This window comes from Mchenga conophoros, linkage group LG15 (genome assembly GCF_057382185.1).
Source record: "Mchenga conophoros isolate Kocher_MC1m ecotype Shallow Benthic linkage group LG15, M_conophoros_male_GT1.1, whole genome shotgun sequence".
Lineage (NCBI taxonomy): Eukaryota > Metazoa > Chordata > Actinopteri > Cichliformes > Cichlidae > Mchenga > Mchenga conophoros.
Window position 1 is genome coordinate 23,678,326 of NC_140540.1, and position 26,343 is coordinate 23,704,668.

The following is a 26,343-nucleotide window of genomic DNA, read 5'->3' on the forward strand; positions in this document are numbered from 1 at the left end:
GAAAACATAAAATCTGCATCATCTGGCTGCATTTCATTATTATTTAAGAATAATGACACCCATTTTTATGTTGATCCATTTTTCATTGTGGAGGACAGGAGATTTCAAACTTGTCCAGGTCTTACACTTTGAGTTCTCCCAAGTAGTCGTAAATGACTTAAACTAAGGCTTTTTATGAAAACTAAATACAAATAGTTTCTTTGAATTACATTTACAGTTTAGTTTGTATATAGTTTTATATTCAAAAAAGTGTATTTGAATGGCAGACATGTGTGCATGTTTACAGAGCCTTGGCTCAATGTCTAAATGAGTCGTACAGGCCTGAATGTGCACTTGAAGCCATTTGATCTGTTGCTCACCACAAGAGGTTTTGGAGTTTAGTATTTTCAGCTTTACAGCTTTTCCTACAGATTAAAACCTCCCTCCGTTCATACTGCAAAGTAATTAAATGACAGAATTTTTTTTTCATTAAATTTAAACAAAGCAAAACGTGTGGACAATGAGCTTTCAGAACTTTTTCTGTAATTTTATGCATTTATTTTGTGTAATTATAGTCCAAAGATTTCATGCTGACAGATTTTTCTTTGTCACAGCAGCTTTTTCCCCCCCCTCTTTGTTGTCCCGTTTGGATCTTTAGCCATCAGAATTGTTGTCTTAAGACCAAGAAAGATGCCAAGCGGATTTATTTTACCAAGTGGATCATCATGGCCTTGCCATATTGGTCCATTTGATTGACCTTTATTATAATTATGAATTTATTTTATTTTCGGTTGCTACAAACGGGACAGACATGACTGGGGGATAGGACAGGGAGAAAGAATGAAAGAAAGAGGGAGAGAAAGAAAAACGGAGGGGAGAAGAGACGGTGAGAAGGGGGGGAAGAAAGAAAGAAAAACAAAACACCTGGATCACCTGTATGGAGAAAAAAAAAACAGAAGAGAAAAACAAAAAATAGCAACATCATAAATACAGCACCATCACAATAAACTAGCTAGCAGTAGATAACAGTAGATACTAAAACGATATTGTACAGCACGCACGATAGACAGCGCACAATGTGCTTTGAGGCAGCAGCCAAGAAAGGTGTAGTCCGCGTCTGTGAACACCCGTGTGTACACCCGTGTGTACACCTGTGTGGATCAGCATGCTTGTATTCCAAAGGTTTCTCCATGTAACGATCTGCTAGGGAGTGTGGGGAGCCATAGCCCCGTCCCCCAGGGCATGAAGCAGGTATGGAGGAGATCCAGGCCCCAGACATCCAGAGGCCCCAGAGTACGAGGACCCAAGGAGGACCACTAAAGGGGGGGAACCGTGCCACCCTCCTGGGAAGAGCTGAGTAGAGCCCCAAACAAGAGGTCACCCAGCAGCTACGGAGCAGAAGCCAGAGGGGGGTTGCAGTGGCGTGCCTGCCGGCAGCCAGCTGTGCCTGCCGGCAGCCAGCTGTGCCAGAGAGGACCGAGCTTCAGGCCCAGAGGCCTGAGGGCACCCCACCCCCCGGAAGGGGCCCAACCGGGCCACAGGCGCCAGGCCCCACCAATCGGCCACCAGGAGTGAGCCGGTACATACATGAGCACCCAGCCCAGGTCGACAAGAACCACCAAAACACCAACGTCTGAGGGCATCAGCCACCGGCAGGGAGTGTGGTGAGGGGAGATAGGCCTCCGTACTTTGGAGGGCCTGAGATGTACCCAGAGAGGTTGAGTCTAAGACCCAACCTGACATATAGACACAGACAAACAGGCACACGCGGACACAAACGTGCATTCCCACCCCCATATACACAACCAAATACTCGACACTCACCCAACGTGTAGACAGACACAAATAGACACTGCCCAGACAGTCGCTCTCCCCAAACATACTCTATATCCCAGGTCCAGGTACCCCCGCCCCAGAGCGGCAAGCCGCACCTAGACCCAGGCTCCTCCCGAAAACCCTCAGTGTCTATATCCATTTAAAACTGAGGGTAGGGCACCAGCGCCAGAGGTGGGTTGTCAGCAGCAGCTTTTTTTCTGCTATCAAGAAATGCCACCTTACTGTTTAAAAGGAAAACCTTTTTTTTTTCTTTTCTTTTTTAATGAAAAGAACTTATACACATCATACACACACTTTATAAATACTGATGTTGCCCCTGCATGCATTTTACCTGTGGCCCTCAATCATAAACAGGATTCCAACATTGGTTGTTTTTAATCTGATGACATCTAGAGGCCAAATCCAGGAGTTTTAATAACGCGTGTTGTTGGAGCCTCAACCTCCTAACACTAGTTTGTTAAAATCGCTTTTTCAAACTTGAAATCTGAATGTGGAGAAATGTCAGTACTGGGTTCCTACAGTGTGCCGTAAAACAATGACTCAACAAAATGAGAAACTTCAAACATTTTACTGCAAATGTACAATAAATACAGCAAAAAGCAAAATATTAACAGACTTTAAAACCTGTCTTTCACCGGTGCAGCACCAGTTTAGACCCAGTTCTACTTTCGGTGCCTTTTGGGAACCCGTTCCTACATTTCCACCAGTTTGATAGCAGAATATTTTCACAGCATTTCTAGAGTTTCTAGATGTATTGCAGTCAGAAGACTGAATACAACATGTTCTTATTGTGTTATTTCATTCCGCTCAGAGACAAACAAAACACACCTATGATAAAGTATCTTATACCTGAATGTAAAAACGCAAACTGAATTATTGTAAATGTTAAATCAAGGCATCAGCTTGATGATGAGCAGATTCAAACTGAGCATTCGACCGCAGCCCCAGCTTGAATGGGATTTTTGTGTTGGATGATAAAAATGTGAGACATCCTCAAGACGACACTGCAGTGAACGAGTTCAGAGGTAGAAAACAAGCTGTCGTAAAATCATTGCTTCAGACTTGTTCACACAACAAAAGTATCAACAAATATATACAGATCCCGCCTCTTCTTTCACTGAAAATTCATTTAAATCTTTGCAAACATCAATATTTGCTTTTACTTTGAGTAAACTTTAACACTGCTCATAACTGGAAGGGACACCTGGCATGAACTCGGCTCCTGAATCCAGATTAGTTGTAATATTTTATTTACAACAATAAGTTAAGGCATAGAAGGTTCGACTCCTGGCTGCTCCGGTCTGCATGTCAACGAGGCCTTGGGCAAGATCCTGAACGCCGAGTTGCTCCTGCATCCATCAGTGTTAATGTTAGATAGAAAGCACTTAGACATAGAAAAAGGTGGATGTGGTGTTGAATAAAGCGCTTTGAGTGCTCAGGAAGAGTAGATAAAAAAAAGCATTGAATAAGAACCAGCCCATATACCGAGTTAATGTCTACCAGATTTTTTAAATTTAAACATGAAAAGTATTTGTCGGGCGGTGGAAGGAGTACTTCGAAGACCTCCTTGATCCCACTGACACGTCTTCCGAGGAGGAAGCAGGGTCTGGGAATGACGGGGATGACCCGCCAATTTCTGGGGGCGAGGTCACTGAGGCAGTTAAACAACTCCTTGGTGGCAGAGCCCCTTGTGTGGATGAGGTCCGCCCTGAGTTCCTGAAGGCTCTGGACATTATAGGGCTGTCCTGGTTGACATGCCTCTACAGTGTTGCGTGGAGATCAGGGGCAGTACTACTGGACTGGCAGACTGGGGTGGTGGTCCCCATCTTTAAGAAGGGGGATCACACTCCTCAGCCTCCCTGGGAAAGTCTATGCCAGGGTGCTGGAAAGGAGAGTTCGTCTGCTAGTCGAACCTCAGATACAGGAGGAACAATGCGGTTTTCGTCCCAGTCGCGGAACACTGGACCAGCTCTTCATCCTTTCAAGGATACTTGAGGGTGCATGGGAGTTTGCCCAACCAGTCTACATGTGTTTTTTGGACTTGGAGAAGGCATTCGACCGTGTCCCTCGGGGTGTCCTGTGGGAGGTGCTGCGGGAGTATGGGGTGTCTGGCTCATTGCTACGGGCCATTCGATCCCTGTACAACCGTTGCAAGAGCTTGGTTCACATTGCTGGCAATAAGTCGGACTCGTTCCTGGGCGGATGATGCCCATATGGAAAAGAAATAGAAAAAAACTTATAAAAGACTTGCATAAGATGTGGCCTACTTCATATAGTGAATCATATAAGGCTTATATGATTTACTCATGAAAGTGGCCACCTTCAGATATTATTTTAGTAAGTATCCAAAACATACAAGTTTCATTTATATAATTTTTCAAGGGATCTTATATCTGTTTTCACTCTTGTATGCTTTTCATACAAGTTTCACACAAGACAGATACAAACTTTATAAGATTTATATATATCTTTTCCATATGGGTGGGCTCCGATTCTGTTCATAATTTTTATGGACGGGATTTCAAGGCGCAGCCATGTGGCGGAGGGCTTTCACTTCGATGGCCTCAGAATCTCATCTCTGCTTTTTGCGGATGATGTGGTTCTGTTGGCTTCATTGAGTGATGGCCTCCAGCTCCCACTGGAACGGTTCGCAGCCGTGTGTGAAGCAGCGGGAATGATGATGGATGGATGGAAGTATTTGTGAAGCTGTGACTCAACATGTCAATTTTTTTCCAATTTCAAAGAATCCTTCCAAAAGTTGCTGAATCCACCACTTTAGTCACTTCTAAGCTGGAATGATCCCCACTTCACATAAAACCATCATGCAGATCCATCATTTCCTTTGGAGTATTCCTGCTAAAGAAACTGAAAAAAGTCACACAAGCTACTTGGTGGAGGTCATCTCTTTTTAAATAAAATAAACAGAAATTATATATTAAAAAAATACATCCACAAAATAAAGCAAATCGTCAAAAAAAAAACAAAAAAACATTAATCAAATACAAATTAAAGTTTTGGCTTGAAATTAAAAACAGTGTTTCCTGAGCTTTAAAGACCTACAAACATCCCAATCTGCTGCATGAAAAGAAGTGAGGTGAAAAGCATTTAAAGGTTAACCTCGAGTAAACTTGTAGCATCGTTATTCAATCCAGAGTAGGAACCAACTTCCTCTCATCACAGGATGATGGTGGGGTTTAGACATTTTTGTCTTTCAGTGTCTTTCAGACTTCATAACGTTACTGTACAGCAGTGTTGGGCAGCTCTAAAATCTCAGACACTATCCCGTCTGGGCTTGTGGCACCCTCCGCTTCCTGGTTGTGCTGAAGGATATCTTGCAGCAGGATGGTGTTGGAGAGTCTCCACTCCCTGTACATGAGCGCTGTGAGATTTGGTTCATTCAGGATCTTCTCCAAAGCCAGCAGCTCGGACTCTTTAGCCTGAAAAACACGAGTGTTAGAAACATGCAGTGATCCTCCATCAGGCATCAGCTCATGGAGGAATCCAAACAGGGTGTAGATTACTCTAATGTTTAGTGTAGGGTGTCCCCAAAAGCGGGTCAGTTCCCATTAACTCCCTTATTAAAATGTCCAGTTTTACAGAAGAAAAGACCTGCTACAAGAAAACAGCTCAGGTCGGGAGCGATAGTTTGGAGATATTATTGTTAATAAAGTCAGAGGCAGTCACAGAAGTAGTCTCCTTAAATAAAAATCTAGGGATTTATTAGATAGTCAGTCTGCATATCAACATCGATTGACCCTGTATTATGCAGGACAGCTAGCATTAGCTGATAGCTTAGCAATTCAACATTGCAGTTGGCCATTGATCAAAGACCACTGATCAATGGCCACGAGTACCATTAATTATTGATCACCAACCAAACTAAGTTAACAATAAAGGATCTTGAACACCCTCTGCACCACTTACCACACATGTAGCCGAAGACTAACATCTGTTACAGCTCTGCTGCTTCAAGGACAGGTGCAGACAATCCTTACCACCATGATACCTGGATTCATTTTCAAGAATAGCTCCTTACTGTATCATATTCGTATGTGTATATGTGTATTTCTATGTAATTAACTGGTGTTACACAGTAATTTTTTCCAAATTTTGGGATAAATAAAGAATTTATTGTTTGATATTATCTAAGTATGTGGTTTAGCTTCTTATACTGGCTGTAAACATGATAATTTCGACTGTAAAATTGGACACTTTAACACGTCTTTTAGGATTGACTCACTTTTGGAGCCAGGCTGAAGCAGCCATTAGAGGAATCAACACGCTGTTTGGATTCCTCCATCAGCTGATGAATGATGGCCCTTTGACATTTCAGCCCCAGGGTCTGCTGCTTGATAACAGCACGTGTAACTGAATACCCTAACCCTTTCATTTTTTTTTTGGCATTTAGTTAAAGACAAAAGTTCAGACTCACCTTTAATGTGCTTTTGAGTATCCGGACCAGGTGAACCTTTTCGTTGACTTTTTCATTCTTACATCGCCGGATAAATGAGGCCCTGAAGTCCCTCTGAAATGTCTGTCCAGTTGGATTGACGCTGGCTGCTTTCAGATGGTTGTAGAGGCTCTCCATCTCATCTGGCGTTTTTTCTGGAAACAGGAAAAAAATCAGTAAGGTTAAGTAGCAGGAGACGACATGATAACCACGTGTAGCTGCAGGTGTTTACCCTGGACTGTGTCCTCCTCTTTTTCCTCTCTAACATGAATTAGAGGAGGAGTCTGTGTTCCGCTGGTTTCATCCTGCTTGGGGAGGTCCAGCCAGGACAGACGACCGCTGCCCTCAGAAACTGGTCTTTGTCTTCGGTTTTTGCTCATAGAGCTTCCAGCCGAGCTGGTTCTGCTTCTGCTTTCAGTGATTATTGATGAGACGGTGGGGAGTGAGGTGCAGGATAAAGACTCCCAGGGTGGCTGAAGACGGTTTCCCTGTGAAAAGGGCAGAAAGTGTTTCAGAATATGTGTTTTCAGTCATTTTAAATTTAAGATTAACCCTTGATTAACCCCTATCCCAGTGAGAGATACAACCTGGACAAGTTGTCAGTCTGTCACAGGACTAACACAGAGGGGAAAAAACAGTTCACACTCACAGGCATGCTAGAACAACCAATCAACCTGACCCCATACACGTCTTTGGAATATGGTAGGAAACTGGAAAAAACCCACTCAGGAATCAGGAGAACATACCTATCAAATGTTTAAACTGAGCAAGTGTACCATTTTAAATAAAAATATGATATCTCTTTTTATCTCTTTTTGAATCTTCTTTTCAAATGTTCTGGCAGGAAAACATGTCAAAATAGTCTCACAGAGGACTCTAGCTGCTCAGCAACTCTGAATCTTCCCTGTTGTATTTTTGGTTTCATGATGCTCATGAGTTTCGTTGACCTACTAATGATCATGTGCCAAGGTATGAAAAAGGATGTGGGTCTTTATCAGGACATGTGTGCGCCATGACCTCCCCAGTGTTACCCATTCTAGCCAACCTTTGTATGGAGGAAGTGGAAGTGGCTAGGTGGAACAGGAAAGGAACATCACCTAGCCTCTGGTACAGATACGTGGATGACACCAATTGTTCACGTGAATCATTGTTCAGGTCAACTCAGTGATATAACAAAGGATAATAATAATTTGCTGTTTCTGGACTGTGCTGTGCACATTGAGGAGAATGGAAACCTCAACATTGAAGTTTACCGGAGGCCCATGCACACAGACCATTAAATAATCCTATGCTGACACTACCATCTGGAAGAAACTTAGAGTAATCAGGACCCTCCAACAGCGGGCAGAAACTGTTCCCTCCAAGGCATCAGGGAAACAAAAGGAGCACACAAATGTAAAGGTTATGGCCAGCTTTCATCAAATCAGCAAAGATGTACAGTAAAGACTTAAAAAAACTCAAAGAAGTCACTTTTCTTGCCAAGATCCTGAGATTATCTGAAATCAGTGTGCTGGAATAATTAAGTGAAGTTCGAGCTGGGATTCTGTGAGGGTTGGAGGAATTATTAAAGGAAGAGAATTACAATGAATGCAAGGTTGGTGAAGAAGGACTTGTTTTGGTTCTTAGAGAGGTAGAGCCAATCATGTATCATTCACTGCTGCCACTGTTAACTTTGAGTTAATTGGGCTGCTCCAACTTTGTGAATAGGAAATCCAAATTGAGGGGGAATTCCAGATGAAGATCTGAATCTGGAACAAGGCCTAGGAGCTGGGTACTCAGCTTTTAGTGCCCCAATACACCCACCAGCACAGGTTGCTTCAAATACTGATGGTGCTATAGCCACAGCTACGTACCATTTAAACCAGCATTTACAGCGTGCGTACCCACCACAGTGTCTTTCTGAACAATAGGTTTTCCCATTCAGTCAAAAGTTTCACATCAGCGCTGTTACAGGAAGTAAAAACTGAACGCAAACTAATCACAGAGTTTGAGGTTTTTTGTTTTCAGAAAGGGTTGGGGTTAGAAAACCGACACAGTCTCACACAAAATTGAGAAATGCACCACTGGCTGAAACAACACCAAAACAACAGCTTGTGCCGGCGGACGTGACATCACAGGTTATAGCTTCTTTGGCCTCATCATGCACAGAGTGCAGCTTGTATTAATGTTATTGATCAGTGTAGATAAAGATGGGCATCGTGATGACACCCCAAACTAATGCCAAGGTATTTCAGAAACTGGTGTTACCAACTATGGTTTCAAATCGATCAATCAAAATCAATACAACAGCCTGAACAAACTTTGCCAGAGTTTTCGTCAGTGGTCATTTGTGGTACTGCAGCTAAAAATGCTGCAGCCCAAAGACCATTTGTTCCCAAATGTATTACCCCATCTACAGTATGGCTAGTGCCTATTTTACTTTTACATTAAGCTCTCTTCTATGGACTTCATGCATTTACTTACATTTTGGGTGGCCACTGAATCCAGCTGAGAGTCAAGAGAAGAAAACGACAAGTCTTCTTCATCCTGATCACTCCCCTCACTGTAGCGCTCTGCACACACATGCATAAATAGAGACAATGTAAAGAAAGCAGCAAAGCAGAAAATAAATAGATGATGTGTGAAGGAAACTAGAGGACCAACAGATCAGTGAAAGAGATAACATGAGACAAGAAATGGGAAGACACATGTGAAGATGTGATGAAAATCAGAGTGAAAGAATGATAGAAAAAACAAAAAAGAAGGAAAAACTGAGAAAGGGTAAATGGGAAAAAAGGAATGAAAACTGGAAAGGAAGATGTAGCAATGGGAAAGGGAGAGGAAGTGTGTCAAGGAAAAAATATATGAAAAAGGGAAAAATACCACCTTCCTTTAAAGGGACAGGAATGAGCAAAGAAATTTTAGAAAACCAAATTTGTGAAGATGGAAAGGAAAGCTGGGATAATCAAAGAAAAGAAGAGGGTGCAGTGTGTGAAATGTTAGTTGTAAGAGAGATACATTAGTGGGAAGTAACTGTGGTCAGACGTTTACAGACACTCATCGTGAGTATGTCATGGTATTTTTTTGGCATTAATGATTTCTCTGCACAGTTCTTCATCCACAGTGGAAGGATTGCACAGCACACATCTCTAATGACTCTGAAAAAACTGGACTTTTGAGCTTTTGAGTGTATCCACATATTTTCATTAGGGCTGAGGTCAGGCCTTCGGGAAGGCCATTCTAAAAGCTTAATGTTAATTTGATTTAATCAGTTTTAATGTTTTTGGGATCATTGTCCCACAGGAGAACCCAAATGTGTCAGTTTCAACAAGTTTCAAATGTAGAGTTGAGGCAATGTTGAAGAATTTGCAGGTAGTCCTTCTTCTTTACTTTTTGTGGTTGACAGGGGTCAGCATGGGCACCCTGACTGGTCTGTAACTATGCAGACCATGCGTGTTCTGACACCTTTCTATCAGAACCAGCATAAACTTTTTCAGGAATTTAAGCTACAACGTCTTGTTTGCTGGATTGGCCACACAGGCCAGCCTTTGCTGCCTACGTGCATCAGTTAGCCTTGGCCCCCCGTGACCCTGTCACTGGTCCACCACCGTTCCCTCCTTGGAACCCTTTTGACAGATACTGACCCCTGCAGACTAGAAGCACCACACAAGTGCTGCAGGTTTGTAGATGCTCTGTCCCAGACGTCTGGCTATGACAGTTTGGCCCGTGTTGTTCAAATCTTTATGTTTGCCAGTTTCTGAGAACAAAATGTTCACCCTAATGTGCCTCACCCACTAACAGTTGCCACCATGATGATCAGTGTTATTCATGTCGCCTGTCAGTGGTCATAATGTTACGTTTGATTTAAAGAGTTCAAAGAAATTATTAAAAGCCAGAGTTACCCTGACAGTCATGCTCATGAGTGTGTGAAACTTCAGACTGCAGCTGTGTCACCATCATCATTTTGGTAGATTCTTATTTTTAATCCTCTCACCTTCACTGTTGATTGCCTCATCTAGTTCAGCTGCTTCTGTCAGTTTACTGATCCACCTGGACACACACACACACACACACACACACACTGCATTAAACTCTACAAATGACACACAACATGCAACATACTACACGGTGTACTGCAATGAATCAATAAAAAGAAACATGACATTAAAAGGATGGGAGGAGGAAATGACTGTACTTTCTGACACAGAATAGTGATACTTATTAGTTCAGAGCAAAGTTTCTCAGCCACCACTGGCTGAAGTGCAAATGTCACTAATTCTAGGCTTCACTCTTTTCTATAAGACTAAGCCACTAAAGTCAGGAGAGGACATTCTGAGACAAGCATGTCTGCAAAATCTCAACAGTTTCTGCCTTATGTGGATCAGTTTGAAAAGTTATAATGACATTTTTCTGCTGGTATAAACCCTCAAAGTGGGCCTAAGATGCTGATTTCCAGCATCACATGCATTACTAGACTGAACTGACCCCCTTTAAGCCAACCTCTGATTGGCTGCTCCATGTGTAAGGTTTAAACAGTAGATGGGAGGGGCATCTCTATCCAAATCTCTATAACATCATTCAGCACCAAGTGTATAAAAACTGTCAAAAGTCATATTTTATAGAAGAATTCATTCCTGTAAGTGTACGCAGTCAATGACAGGAAATAAAGAGAAGCAGTATCAGTCAACTCAATGACATATGATAAAATAATAACAATGGGTTAAAAGTACTCACTTATTCATTTCTATGTAGCTCTCAGCACCAATAGTAATAGTCACTACATTAGGATGACTGGCTGTTATGACACTGAAACACAACACAGAGCAAAGTAATGGTAAATTCAATGCACTATATAAAGCAGTTGGTGAAGATGTGGAAAACAAATGCCTTGCAGCGGATCTCTCACCACTGAGACATTTTTTTAAGATGCTTTAGCAACAGAGAGTGTACAAACAGCAAAAAGTCTTGTGGTTTAAGAGGGGAAAATTTAAAAAAACAAAACATGTCATACTATTTCTTCCTGGAGGTTTTGGCCTGTTCGATGGTAAAGCCTGACAGGTTGATGAATCCATCAGCTTTCTCAGCCTGCAGAGAGGAGCAAAAAGAGCTCAGAAAACCTGATGAGAAACACTTTAATGCAGTGAAGTCTGCAGAAAACAATGTGTCTGTATCTCAGGTTCCTGTGTGATCTCAGCAAAGTGTCAGTGGTCAGAGCCAGAGGATGCACATCGCTGTGGACTGTGCTCTGTCTGTCTGTTTGGTTGCAGTTTGACCTACTTCGTGTCTTAGTGTGGTTTGACTATATGCTTATTTAAATTTACAGCTTCACAGAGATAAAGGGATTTACATATGATTCTTAACATATAAGAGATGTTTCTATTTAAACACATTTATATGGAATATTAATGTATTTGTATCAAAGTAGAAACTTAAAAAATTTCAAAACCACGTAATTTAGTTATTTATTTTTCTAAAAGATGTCATGTGTGTCACACACAGGCAGCACTTCTTCTAAGGCTCACTTCAGCAGTGAGTCAGGCCCCACAGACTCCCATGTTAAAACCTGCTTCAACAACAGTTTGGACTTCAACTGCAAAGGTTATTTTCATGTATAACTCAGCCACTTAAAATCTATTTAGAGCTCCCCTCCACTTTAAACTAGATATCTTGGGCATGTTCGTGGCTTTAGGAGCAACTTTCATGCAATTGTCTGACACATCATATCCGAAAGTTTCACGAGGTCACTGTGTGTACAGGTAAACATTGTGAGCTTCAGCACTCAGATATTTAGGTCTACTTTTTATCTCTGCGTGATGTCACAGAGTTAGGTACCCATAATATGGTCAACTCAGACACCAAAAGCCCCACCCAACTTCTATTTAAACTTTTAAGAGGGGCAACCAATCAGAATCAAGCTAGCTTCAAGGTAGGGTGGGCAGCTCAAATAAGGATAGAGGATCAAATGAGGAGTATAAGATAAAGAAGGATTATTTTGAACTATGAATCATGCAAAAACACTCTAATAGAGTCCAAGATTAAGAATACAGTGCTCATTCAAGTTTTGCAAAGTCTCCGCAAACCGGGAACAGATTTTCTGATGCTAATCGCACATGTCAGACCTGAATTCTACTGCACGTTGTTTGAGCTGTAGGGCTTAACTGTGAGATAACTGTGGCTCACCATCTCGTTACTGTACCAGTACAGAGAGCTCCTCTGCAGGACAAACCAGTATTTCTTCCATCTGCTTCCCAGGAAGCTACGGCTCTCCTTCTTCCGGTGCAGCCATCCCTGACAGTCCACCGCTCCCAGGTCTTTGACCGAAACCCGACGCCGACTCATGGCTGCAGACTCTGCAGGAGAAGGAGGAAGGCAGGTTACAGGTTCAGATCTTCAGATCAGAGGGAGGAGCCATCCAACAATGATGCTCCTTAGGGGCCTCACATGTACTCAGACAACTGGACAACTATTTTTACTAATTTCAGACCTGCTTACTTTATTGGATTTATTGAGTTATTTCTTCAGCTATAAGACCTGAGACACTTTAATGTACAATATTTAACTTATTCACCTGTATTTATTTTACCTCTATTGTTGACTTTTATTTTATTGTATATCCATTTTTATTTATTCAGCTCCTTATTAAATTATACATTTATCTTTTTAGACAGATTTTCATTGTCTGTTCTTCTTGCAGTTTATCTTCCTGTATTTCCATTTTTAATTTACTTTTAACATTATTTTATTGATTGAAACTTATTTTAGTTTTACTTAACAAGCAGTTAAGTAAATTTGTACATTTGTGTCACGTTTGTCAAATGCCCCACGCTGCCTGCAGCTGTGAGCAGCAGGCTGAAACCCACAGAGCCTCGGTGCAGTGGTCATCCTATGTTCAGCCACTTTTGGTTTCCTGATTTGGTATTTATGAGTTTTCAAACAGACTCCTGATCTTCTCTGTAGACCTCAGTGTGTCCTAAAAATACAAAGGCCTGGGTAGTGCAAATGTTTTTAAATCATGCTGTCCTAATTCCACTGTTTACCAGTTTATCTGCACACTCTGATGTTCGGTTTTGGCACTAATTTTAGAATAAACAACATCATTGAGCTGCTTTTCTGTCTCTTTTGATCAACTCATACAGATGAGACTGTTTCATTCTTTCTTTGTTGAGTCTGCCCTTTCATTTTCTATAAAAACAAGTTTCAGGAAGTCTTGACAGATAATTTGTGGTATTCTAATAACAATAGAGAACAAGCAAGGCACTCTGTCATAAGATAAAACTTTTTTTACTTTTATTAGGATCAGTGATGACTTAGAATTGATGCATGTTGATAGTTTTCTGCCAAACTGCTTGAAGAATCATCTCAAAACATAGTTTTACCTGTAGACACAATGCTTGAGCTGTTATGCTTGCAAGGTTTGGGTTTTGTTGTTGGACTTCTACCCACCCCACTGAAGAGCATCTGTCACAAAAGCCATGAGAGCAACGTTTTCTTCCTTTTTTGTTTTTGTAAACTTTCATTTTTTTATTTGTTGGTTTCAAAACAAACTAGAAAAAAAGTCGACCTGTGCAATGCGATCAGAGGTGCCACCATGATAACCTTCAGTATATCTGAAATTTGGACCATCTCAAAGGTGCAGAGTGCCATTGTGGACCCTTACCATCCTTGGGGTTTGCTTGTTTAACCCGCTCAAAGGTGGCACTAATAGAGTCATTTTTCTGTGTTTGTCTGACCCTTTTTGTATATTTATACTGACAGAGTGGGGTATTTAGTGTGTTTCATATGCTGCATTATCTGCATGGCAAGTTTCCCAACTGCGACATTTTACTCTGTAACATCTGTGATATAATCTTAACTCTCATATTACTAACATTAATGCTCTGCAATTCTATCAGCACAGAAAGTTAACACCCAAAGTCAACCTACCAAAGAAATGCACGACTCATACGCTTATGTGGTTACAATAGAGAACAAAAAAACATATGAACCAAACAAAAATAGGAACTAATGCTGCTCTCTTCTCACATGAGCCAAACTTCACTCAAAGTGAAGTTTGGCCCCTGTTGCCCCAGTGGGCAAAGGTTTTCAATTTTGTCTATGTTTTGAATAAATTCTCTCTCTTTTCTATCCAAAATTTATGTCACTACCAGGTGTAAGTCTTCATCAGTATTATCCCTAACCCTGGGATAAGCTCGGACGTCGCCCGGTTCAACAAGGTCAGGTGTTGAGGAACCAGGGCACCCTGACGAGAAGTGGGCTACTGGAACAAGAAGGCATCAGTGGGCAAGAGACGAAAACAGGGCGTTGTTGGAATGCTACTATGCAAGTAAGCCCCAAGTGCAATAGGAGAAGGATCGTTGAGTGCGAGAGGAACTGGCCAAGCTTGAGACCTGGATCCCCCGTAGCCAGTTACCAAGATTAAGTGAAGTACCCTCAGAAGGTCTGCTAGATGATGTTAATGGATACAGGAATGCTTAGAATTGTACAAGATCAACAGGACCCTAAGAGCCTTCATCAGGAACTCAATGGGTATGTGGTGTACAACACTAGAGGCCAACTCCAAGCCCATAGCATAAGTCACCATCAAGTGCGGGATCTACCAAGGAGATGCTCTGTCCCCACTGCTGTTCTGCATAGGCCTGAACCAGTGAGATACCGACTACGGAATGGAGCAGTTGTCAGCCACCTCCTGTACATGGATGACATCAAGCTGTATGCGAATCTATGCAAGTGAACGAGACATCGATTCACTGATCCACACTACCAGGATATACAGCAATGACATTCGGGCTGGAGAAGTGTAGTCGGATGATAACAAAGAGAGGGAAGTCAGAACTGAGGGGATCGAGCTATCAGAAGGCAACATTGCAGACATAGATCCCGCAGGCGAATGGGAACCATGAAGAGCCTGCTAGGAAAGCTGCAACCACCAAGTACCTGCAGAGGGTCAGGCAAGTCCTGAGGAGTCAGCTGAACAGTAAGAACAAGATCCAGGCTATCAACACCAACGCCCTGCCCGTGATCAGGTACCCAGCTGGTATAATAAGTTGGCCAAAGGAGGAGATAGAAGCTACTGACATAAAGACAAGAAAGCTCCTTACCATGCATGGCATGGCAGCAGAAACCCAAGAAAGAGGAGGGAGACGAGGAAGGACAGGCCCCTGCACGGTATGTACCACCGGCAGATAGAGGAGGTGGCTGACATCCAGAAATCCTACCAGTGGCTGGACAAAGCTGGACTGAAAGACAGCACAGAGGCACTAATCATGGCAGCACAAGAACAAGCTCCGAGTACAAGATCCATAGAGGCTGGGGTCTATCACACCAGGCAAGACCCCAGGTGCAGGCTGTGTAAAGATGCCCCAGAGACAATCCAGCACATAACAGCAGGGTGCAAGATGCTAGCAGGCAAGGCATACATGGAACGCCATAGTGTACAGGAACATCTGTGCCGAGTATAACCTGGAAGTCCCGAGGTCAAAATGGGAGATGCCCCCAAGGGTGGTGGAGAATGACCGAGCTAAGATCCTGTGGGACTTCCAGATACAGACGGACAAAATGGTGGTGGCTAACCAACCGGACATAGTGGTGGTAGACAAACAGAAGAAGACGGCCGTAGTGATCGATGTAGCGGTTCTGAATGACAGCAATATCAGGAAGAAGGAACATGAGAAGCTGGAGAAATACCAAGGGCTCAGTAAAGAGCTCGAGAGGATGTGGAGGATGAAGGTAACAGTGGTCCCCGTGGTAATCGGAGCACTAGGTGCGGTGACTCCCAATCTAGGCGAGTGGCTCCAGCAGATCCCGGGAACAACATCGGAGATCTCTGTCCAGAAGAGCGCAGTCCTGGGAACAGCTAAGATACTGCGCAGGACCCTCAAGCTCCCAGGCCTCTGGTAGAGGACCCGAGCTTGAAGGATATATATATATATATATATATATATATATTTACATTACCACAGTGAGATGACTTTAGTCTCATGAACAACATTAGCTAATTGTTATTTACTAAGTAATCTTGAAATGACTGTTCAGTACAGGAATGAAGCCCAACAATCATGTTTTATAGTCCCGTGGTTTCAGCCTCAGATACTCAACTAATCAAAGTGATGTCATGACAAAAATGAATGACCAACAAAACATTTTTTCTCCTTCATTTCTGTCAAACAAAGCTGTATGTAACGTTTCTCGCAGTTAGTATCATGGTTGCTTCACTTCCGCACTGCTCGTACTTATAGTACGCACCGTACGTACGTATGTGTAGTGTGCATACTTCAAGCGTGCAGACCCTGAATTGGGACACAGCCACAGCCAGGCTACAGAGGAAGTGACAGGTAGGTGAGACAGGTAAGAGAGGAGAGCTATGCTGGAGTAATAAAGGCATGAAGACCATGAACGTGAGCATTAAATAGTTTTTTTTTCTTGAATAGGGTAACCATATATTCAATGTAAAATGAAAAACAAACAAACAAACAAAAACAACAAGTCCCAGGTAATCCACCCACACTAATCCCAAACCTTGATTCCGGACAGATATGCATGACGGGTATTTACACACCAGTTTTACCAGCATTAAAAGCTCACTTCAAGTAAACCTACTAAAGGAATACATGACTCATGAACTTATGTGGTTATAGAAGAGAACAGATGAGTATATGTACCAAACAAAAATAGGAACAAAAATAGGAACTTAAGTTAAGTTGTGGTAAAAGAGCAGCTTAACTCAACAGTCAAGTAACGCATCTAAACAAAATGTTAAGCCTGACCCAAGAAAGCCATTCTACCTAATTTAGCATTTAGCAACGACAAGGAAAGGTGGTTTCAACAATGGCCCAAACACTAACATGGTGTGAATATCCGGGATGATCCCCCATTCATCTTAAATGTGCGCACGGTATGTGGCAAGAAGCTTTGCTTAAGTACAAAATTAGGTATTTACCCAAAACTAGCAAAACACAAACAGCAAAGAAGACTGCTGCCAGACAGGATGGAAGAGAGACCTGCAGCAGCTGACAACATTCTCATGTCAGCTGTCTGATGTCAGATACACTCACACAAACAGAAAGGAAGAGGAAATGAAGTTATGTATTCATTTATATCACAGTGTGGAAGTTGGTTTAATGAATATTAACACATTCACACAAATAGGATAGGGCAGGGAGGGGCATCACAGTTCTGCACTGTTCTGTATAAGTTATTGGGGAAACTTCAGGTTTAACCTTTCACTTCTAACGGGGGTGGTAATTTATGCGTCATAGTAGTATGCAGAAGTCTCCATGTACTGTCCAGTCACTTCTGTGTAAATTATGTAAATTCAGTTGTTAGTGTGCAGGTATAGGAGAGTCTGTAGGTTTTAGAGACAGTCTGATGTCTTTGAAGTCTTTGCCTTTCCTTAATTAGCAAGCATAATTTACAGGAAACACTGATTTTCTGTGTGCGTGTGTGTGTTTCCTGTAAGATTAAAAAGATTTTTTGTGTTAAGCATGCCTTAAATCATGGTTGCTACAGCAAGACATTTTATAATTGCTGACTTTGCAAGTAGGCTAAGCGGACTTCCTGGTCCGAGTTCTGTTTTGATATTTAAACTTCACTTGTCCTCAGCCTTTACACTGCGTTTCATCTCTGTAAAGATAAGGCAAAGATATCCTGGACATGCTGATCATGAATATGTTGATACCAAAGTTGAGTATACAACATCTCTGTGGGTGTCATGTTCCACTGTTTAGTAGGTGGTATACATGTGTGCTATACGCTCAGGCTGCTGGGGGACTTCCCATGATGCACTGTGCACTTCTTTTCCACTCCACATGCATTTATAGCTGAACATGTATTAATATTTACATTGAATTATTTATCCTGTTTTTTGGTCTTTTTTCCCATCGTTTTGCAACCAGTCACAGCATGGCCGCCCATTCCTGAGCCTGATTCTGTTGGAGGTCTCTTCTTCCCCACCATCACCAAGTGCTTACCTTACTTTACCTTACAATATAAAAGAGTTTCATGGGATGCTGTATAAATGCAACTGCACTGAATCACAAGTTTCTGGTAGGAAAATGTATGAACGCATACCTGTAAAGATCACGTGGTGTAATTGTGAGGTCCAAAACAGCTAAAAATAATATATGATATAATGAAATTTGATTTCTTTGTCTGTTTTTTAACACTTTACCTTGCACTTTAGAGGTTTACAGTATTAGAGATATTGCATGATGCTGCATATTTCATCTGTTAGCGGTTCCTTTTTTTGTTTTTCCTGTGTACTCTAAAACCAGTTTACCTCGGTCACCAAAAAAAAAACAAAAAACCCTCTACAGACTCACCGCTAATTGTATGAGACTGGGCAGATGTTTGTGGTCTCGTTAGTCTTAACTTTACATGTCTCTGTCTAGCTAAGGTTTCTGTACACGCGCCAAATGAAACAGAGGGGGGACTGAAGCAAGAAACTTTGCCGAAACAAGCGCCCTTACCTGCAGTCTGGGTGTCCGGCAGTGTAATGCGTTTCCTGCAGACAGACGCGCAGCACAGGAGGAACTGAAGTGTGCTCCGCTTGTGAGAAGTTATGTTAACACATCAGCAGACCACAAAGTCACAAAATCACACTCACGCTCTACATAAACGCACCACTCAGACTCCACAGCGTCCTTCCTGTTTCGGTGCTCTTCGTGATCTTTATGCCCTCGTCTGTTTCTCAGAAACTTCCCGTTTGCTCTGTAGAAAATAAAACTTATTTTCAGGAAATTAAGCAAATTTATGCAGTGCTGTTTAGTTACAGTGGAGACATCCGACTTCAGTATCTCACACCATTTCCCTCTTACAGTCAAATCAAAGAGACACATGTCATTGACATTCAGCCTTCTTGTAGCAGAAAATAAAACTTCAAGGCCGCCTTATTGCCAACTATAGTGGGGTGAAATGTGTTCATGCACCAGTCTGCATATTTTAGCTCTAAACATTTGTTTGCTACAAATTTCCTGAGCATCCACTCAAATATTACAGAAGAAAATGTGGACTATTCTAAAGATACACCTGAGTCTGTCTATTACACAGCTGCAGAGCTGAATGAGAGTTTAATAGTAGGCATAAGTTCAAACTGCAGTTCACCACAGGGTCCACGAGATGGAGCTGTTAGTCTTTGACAGCTTCATATGTGCCCTTTAAGATTATTACCTGAGGGACTAGCTCATTTAGAACCAGATAATGAACAGCTTACACTTTGCTTCATTGACACTGATCTTGTAACACAGCAAAGCCCGATTCAAACAACAGAATTCACTAATTATTTATAAAAAATCAAATAAAAAAAACACCAGAAAAGCTAAAGTTTGATTTAGCATTTAAACAGATTAAAGTGGACCTGTTATTGCCTTTTCTTGTTTTCTGTCATATATCAACTCTTAAAATGGTGGATGTTCATATTAAAATCGGACAAAATAAATAAATCAGTGAATGTGCAAGTTTTCTGTGAGCTCAGATGGGTGTCAGACAGTTTTTTTCTTGAGTCAGTGGGAGGAGATATTCCTAACATGGTCATCTCAGTTTTTCTTATGAAGGTTTATCTGCAGCTATAACACAACTCCAAAAAGCTACAACATTGTGTTAAATGTAAATAAAAAACAAAATGCAATGATTTTTCAAATCTCATGAGCCAATATTTTGTTCCCAGTGGAACATAAAAATCTATCAAATATTTAAATAATATCCTGTTAGCCCTGTGAGAGACTGGCAACTGTCCAGAGTATGCCCCGCCTCTTGCTCACTGGTAGCTGGAACAGGCTCCAGCCTCCCCCGGAGCCTGACAAATACATTATCATATTCCATGAAAACTACGAGCTGCAAAAAAGATGCATCTTTAATTTCAGAATAAGGTTCCTCAATGAAAAACTGACCTTCTCATAATCTACACTACATGATATCATGAAAAGATTCAGAGAATCTGGAGAAATTTCCGTGTGCAAAGAACAAGGATGAAAGTAACTATTGGATGCCAGTGACCTTCATGCCCTCAGGCATCACTGCATTAAAAAAAATACAAATCTGTCATGGAAATTGGTGCATGGGCTCAGGAACGCCTGCAGAAATGCAGGTTAACCCTGTAACAGCAGGGGTATCATAACTGATACATGAGGTTTGGGGAGTTTATGAAACTTCTATATCATCAATATTAAACAGAATCTAGGACAGGACATAAACAGCATGGGTTAAATGGTTTTGTCATTTGTTAGTATTTAAATTATCTGCAGTCACCAAATTAAAATGCTTCTTCTAAAATATATATTCAAATGTTTTATCTCATATGACTGTCAGGTACTAATAGAATATCAGTGCTCCTCACATTTTTGAGAACCAAGGACCCTACTGACCCTCTGCACTCAAATTCATTTTTTTATGTTTTTGTAGCTTAATACTTATCATTATAATCCAGCTGCTAATTTAACATTAAAAAATATATAAATTATAAGCTTTGCTATAACTTCCAAAAAATAAAAATATTGAACGCAAAGTTTCAAAATAAATTGCACTTTATTTTTCCAAAGCATTACAGAGGCAACAAAACACAGAGCTCTGAAGAGGGACCGTTTGTGCTTAATCAGACAGAGCAAAATCAGATTATGATGCATGAAGTTTGACAAAAGGACAACTTTACAAACCAGCTTCACTTTAGATCATCAAGAAACAAGTGAACTTCAACACTTTAACTTTGCTAAACAGCTGTTGCCAAAAGTGGCCATTAGAGGAAAATAAATAAATGTATACCCCTTATTCACTTCAGCTGATTTAAAAGGGATCAGTTCCGCCCATTTCCACTTCCAGGTTTTCATTTTTCACCACTGGGCCTTCCTGCACCTCATCCTCCCTCTGAAACAAGGCATTTTAACTCCTCCGTCTTTATGGCTACTATACATTTAGATCAATTCTGCAACACCCCACTTCAAACACAGCATTACAGTTGGCACCTCACGTGCTCTACAACTTATTTATATATTTACAGAAGCATGAAAAAAAATCCTATTAATTTTTCTGCAAAAATAAAGGATGGTGTCAAACTTCTATTTTCTCTACAAAACTCATTTACCTCACTCAACTACGCCCTACATTTTTTACTTATGTCATGGACTCTGGGTTTTGTGCCTGAGCTTTTACTTTGTATTGATATTTGGACTCTTCTTTTTTATAGTTTTGGTTCATTTCTAGTCAAGTTTGGATTCTGATGTTATGGTGTTGGTTGAGTTTTGTAATCTTTGTAATCTTTATGTATCAGATTTTTTCTGGATTTTCTGGGTTCTTAGTTTTTGTTATGTGTTTGTGATTTGATTTGGAGTTTATATTTAATTCACCAAGTTTCAGTTTATGGTGGCGGGTGTGGTTCTGAGCCTAACATGACCATGTTCGTGTTATCACCTCTCAGTATACATAATATAAACATCCACAATTGGAACAGAAGACTTGGAAGAAAAGGAAAAGAGAAGCGGGTCTTCTTTAATCGTGGCTCAAGAGTTGGGACTTCATCTTGTAATCGGAAGGTTGCCGGTTCGAGCCCCGGCTTGGACAGTCTCTGTCGTTGTGTCCTTGGGCGAGACACTTCACCCGTTGCCTACTGGTGGTGGTCAGAGGGCCCGGTGGCGCCAGTGTCCGGCAGCCTCGCCTCTGTCAGTGCGCCCCAGGGTGGCTGTGGCTACAATGTAGCTTGCCATCACCTGTGTGTGAATGGGTGGATGACTGGATGTGTAAAGCGCTTTGGGGTCCTTAGGGACTAGAAAAGCACTATACAAATACAGGCCACTTACCAAAAAAAAGTAAAGCTGTAACACAAACTCCCTCCAAAAGCATTCACAATGAAGCAACTTTGTTTTCTATTGTGTGTTCATTTAAACTTTATTTTTTTTTAAAGTAAAGAGATTTATGTTCACTTTTAAAATGACACATTATAGATTTTCTCACAAACACATTTAAAATTTTTCTATACACGCTGAGAATCTTTTATAATGCTTGCATAAGGTTTCGTTTGTATAAAAGCAAATAATGTGAATTAGAAAAACCCTTTAGAAAAGTTAAGACTTAACAAAAAACAAAAAAAAAAAAAACAACATTTAAGTCCACAGTTCTTAAATATCAGTGGATCCAGAAAGGTTCCCTGAGGAACGCCCTCAGGAAATTTTTCATTATAGAAACCTTAAACCTGCAAAGAATTTCTTAAGAGAATATACATTTTCTTGAGTCCATTAATAAAAAGAAAAACAAATACTTGAGATGAGAAAGTAATCATTTTTAAAAAAAATTTTTTAAGTATACCTAAAATTTCTGTCAGCTTCCTGCAGACAAATCTGCCAAATGACAAAGATAATTAAACCTTATATTAGATACTTCAAATGTATTTAAATCCATTAAATCTGTTATCAAAGTTAATTCTAAATCTATTTTAGGGGTGTAAAATAGATTTGACTGAAACCACAATTAGCTACAGTGGCCTGATCACTCGATCATGACTGGATCATGAGATGAAATGAATTACACTAAATGTGCTATGCTTCCAGTTCATTTATTACCTCAATGTTTAAACATCACAGCTTCCACAGTACGACAAGTTGGAACCATAATGCAATACTGGGGATGCTTCTATCCCGATTTCAGTTTCGGATTCAGAATTGTTCCACCCCATAATATATTTACCAAGTCTACTCTGTGTCAGGGTTCAAGTTTTTCTCTTTACTTTGTGTTTTTAGCACAAAGAATAAATCAAAGTGTTTACATTCTGAGCTATTACAAAAGGATGCAGCATATTTTCAGGTAGAGTAGCTTTTGAACTGCTTTCTGAAATCATAAAATCATAATCCTTGTACTAAAACACTGGTTAATCATTTCACTGTTTTTATTTGCCGTGTTCCCTCTGTTAAAAAGAAATGTGCATTTTTTTCTTCTTTTTAACACTTTCATGTCCCTGATAACGTTAGAAATGTATACAAATCTTAAGTTCTTTGAGAAAAGAACAAAAGATAAAAACATTTTTAGAAACCATATTATGCATACAAACCAAAATATCTAAAGAGGTACTAATGGCTCCTTAATTACAAATGGTGTTTTTACTAGAAAAATACTTCAACAATCATAAACGCTAAGGCTCTGATAATCCACTGATAAGTTTTGAAAATTAAAAAAAAATAAACAAAACAAGAAGTCTACTGAAAACAAAAACCAGCTTCATCTTCAGCAGATTCAGCATGCTATAATCTGTTATTTCAGATCAAAGCCCCAAAATAGAAGTTTTGCCTTAAATCTGGATGGTCAACACGTGAAACCTTTATTTTCAATGTTAAAAAAAAGAAGCAATGCTGAGAAATGTTTTAATTCAACACTAAACAGATCAAAAACCAGATCTATTTATTTCCATCATAATTTCATTCTTGGACTCTAGTAGTGTCCATTTCCATGACTGGCAGTTCAAAAGAATCCTTATTTATGTGATCCTGGGCCTTACTGATGAATTCATTCATCCTCCTAAAACAAGCCTTTTAAGCTCCTCCCCCTTTAAAGCCTGCCTCTTTTCAAATTCAGTGGGTAGAATATGTAGAAGAACCACAAGTCAAAGCATCCAAATCAACCCAAAAATTGGCCATTTTTAATTATGAGCAACCACTGTTTAAACAGTAAATATGACAGGAAATTAATAAAAGGTCCTCTTTAAATATAACAGTTAAGCTGTATTTAAAATCTGTATATTATATATGATATGAGCGGCTAAATTATCTTCTCCTAAAAGCTTGAAGAGGTTATTATTGTACACTGTGACAGAAAATAAAATCTTCCACATTAGAATCACAGCTTCAACTTTGACATAAAACTAACTGGAAGATGGAAACTGACTTCTGTTGGTCAACTCAGAGTAACATTTGAGCTATTTTCATTGTTAGCTGTTGCCACCCAAAGTATTACGATTAAAAAAAATCCAAAGAAAAAGAAGATTAAAATGAAAACAAAACAACACTTGTAGCCATATTGCCCAGTTTCTGTAGTAAGAGTCACCCTAGCAGCTTAGGAGCTTTTGCATAATGTTTCATTAGTAAAAAAGGCACCAAATATTCATGACCTAGAAACTGGGTAAAAAAAAACTTGAAGAGCTCCGAGATGGTTCCCTGAGGAACGCCTTCAAAATATTTTTTTATATTTGAAGTTTCTGTCATGAAGCATTTTTTAAATAATCTTTAGAAAACCCTTTCCTCCTTACATGTGAAACATTCAATATGGGTAGGTGAGGAAGATCAGGTTATAAAATTAAAACTTTAAAGGGACAGTTCACCACAAATTCAAATCTCTATATTTGACCTCTCGCATGTAGTCCTCTGTATCTGTCTACAGACTGCTTTGGTTTGAGTTGTCCAAGTGAGATTTTTTTGTGCTGTTAAAAGTGCCAAAAACTACAGCAGAGAAGTCTATTTCCAGAAATCCTGACATAGTTATTCCAAAAGCAGTTCTGAGAAATAACAATTTTCTCTTTACCAAACTACACCCTGTATCACAACTCTTTCTTCACACTGCAATAAACAGGCTCCATCTACCTGTGATGAAGTTGAACAACAGAATCAAACATTAATTGAATCACCTTGGCTGAGCTACATTTAGCTTGCTGCGCTCTTCGTTTAGCTGTCAGGTGTAAACAGTGGTAGGAAAACAGTTCCGTAACGAGGTTTGCAGAGGTCTTTTTAGAGTAACTGGGCCACAACACAGGTGACATTTAGGTCTGTAACATAGACCAGAAGGCAAAAAAATATATATAGGTATCTGGATGAATTTACAGCACTACAGGCCAAAGGGAAAACATGGAAGCTGGAATGTTGCAGCAAACCAATCCTTCAAGCATCCATACATCTGCAGATAATTCTGCTAAATGATAGCAGCAATTTTAAAACTAACTCTGAGATGTAACTTTCCTTTATGATTAAAAAAAATATATATAAAAACTGTAACAGTTGCAGTGTTTTTTCCCCCCCGGGTGGGGCTTGTTTTCAGCTTGGTGTTGTCAAAGGTTCCTTGACGACTTTAAAATCTTCAAATTTTCCATGACTGATAAATCAAACAGAAAATGAGCGATCAGTAGATTCCAGTATCAGGTTCATTAAGTGGAAAGCACTATGCCGGATTAGTGTTTTTCCTTGCTGTGGTGCTAGATTTTGAGATGAATTCCTCACCATCTTAACATGTTCGGTTAACTCCAACAGTCCACGATCTGCTGTTTTTATCCAGAACTATAAAATGATGTACTGCATTGCCTTTTATCAGGACCGTGAAACTTAAATGGATATTTAAAAGCAGAATATTAAAAACTCTTCCAGAAACCAGGTGAGAATAACTGTCTCATCTAATAAAATTCAAACTGAGCTTTTCCTCCTCAGTGACTGAGCAGTTTGAGTCGAGCCAGCCAGCCGCCGAGCAGCGACGTGGACTGTTTGTTTACACCCTTAGTGGGAGAGACAGCGGCAGAAGTGGAGGCAGAAGCCTTTTTGGACCCCACTTCCTGGTAAGGTATGGTGGCTGTGTTGTGCAGGTTGGCGTTAATGTAGCACTGGCTGCCCCTGATATGGTCGACGCCACGTACAGATGGGTGACCTCGGTACGGCAGAGGGAAACACGGCTCCTCCTCCGTGATAGTGCTAATGCCCTCATTACTCCGATACATGTGCAGGACGTCCTTACCTGTTAGAAGACAACAGGTTAATTATTTAATTATTCGGCTTGTTTCATTTTAGCTGCGAGACCTTTAAATGACGGCTTTCATGTTCCTAATTACGACAACCTTGTACCGAAGAAGAAAGGAGGTAGTCCTACATACTGGATTTACATGTGAGTGAAAAGACATAATAAGCAAGTCCTCCTCCCTAAACGAGCTTCTATCCTTCCATCCTCCCTGTTGAATCGTACAAAACAGCTAAAAGTAACAGTTGACTTGTTAAGTTGCAGGTCAAAGCAAGTAAGCAAGTCTTTTTAAAGAAACAGTTGAGATAAATCTGGACATAACTGACGTTTCATGTTTCAATTGTTCATTTAAAAGAAAAGTAATAATGCAAACAAAGCAAAAAAAAAAGAAAAAAAAAAAAGAATATTTTTAGAAA

The 26,343-nt window shown here is 40.5% G+C and overlaps 2 protein-coding genes across 2 annotated transcripts in view; both read right to left on the reverse strand.

Moving 5' to 3' along the window:
• Nucleotides 1-2,351: 2,351 nt before the first annotated feature.
• LOC146558395 (interactor protein for cytohesin exchange factors 1-like) lies at nt 2,352-18,883 on the reverse strand. Its single transcript, XM_085246779.1, has 10 exons — nt 18,863-18,883; nt 18,709-18,743; nt 12,425-12,594; nt 11,256-11,329; nt 10,979-11,050; nt 10,239-10,294; nt 8,729-8,817; nt 6,498-6,753; nt 6,248-6,420; nt 2,352-5,252 (listed from the first exon to the last, which is right to left on the reverse strand). The coding sequence occupies exons 3-10, from the start codon at nt 12,581-12,583 to the stop codon at nt 5,052-5,054; spliced, it is 1,080 nt and encodes a 359-aa protein (XP_085102905.1). The 5' UTR covers nt 12,584-12,594; nt 18,709-18,743; nt 18,863-18,883; the 3' UTR covers nt 2,352-5,051.
• Nucleotides 18,884-20,752: 1,869 nt separating this feature from the next.
• The window catches only part of LOC146558396 (connector enhancer of kinase suppressor of ras 3-like), a 45,620-nt gene continuing 40,029 nt past the window's right edge, over nt 20,753-26,343 (reverse strand). Inside the window, exon 13 of the mRNA XM_085246778.1 lies at nt 20,753-25,927. Within this exon, the coding sequence (XP_085102904.1) occupies nt 25,623-25,927 (305 nt within the window). The 3' untranslated portion in view covers nt 20,753-25,622. The remainder of the gene's footprint in view (nt 25,928-26,343) is intronic.

What these genes read in the sequence shown, in the direction of transcription:
- LOC146558395 (XM_085246779.1), bottom strand. Translation starts at nt 12,583, where the DNA reads ATGAGTCGGCGTCGGGTTTCGGTCAAAGACCTGGGAGCGGTGGACTGT. An exon ending in ACTGGTACAGTAACGAGATG is followed by an intron (nt 11,330 to 12,424) that starts GTGAGCCACAGT and finishes TCCTCTCTGCAG; the next exon opens with GCTGAGAAAGCTGATGGATT. An exon ending in AGCTACATAGAAATGAATAA is followed by an intron (nt 10,295 to 10,978) that starts GTGAGTACTTTT and finishes GTGTGTGTCCAG; the next exon opens with GTGGATCAGTAAACTGACAG.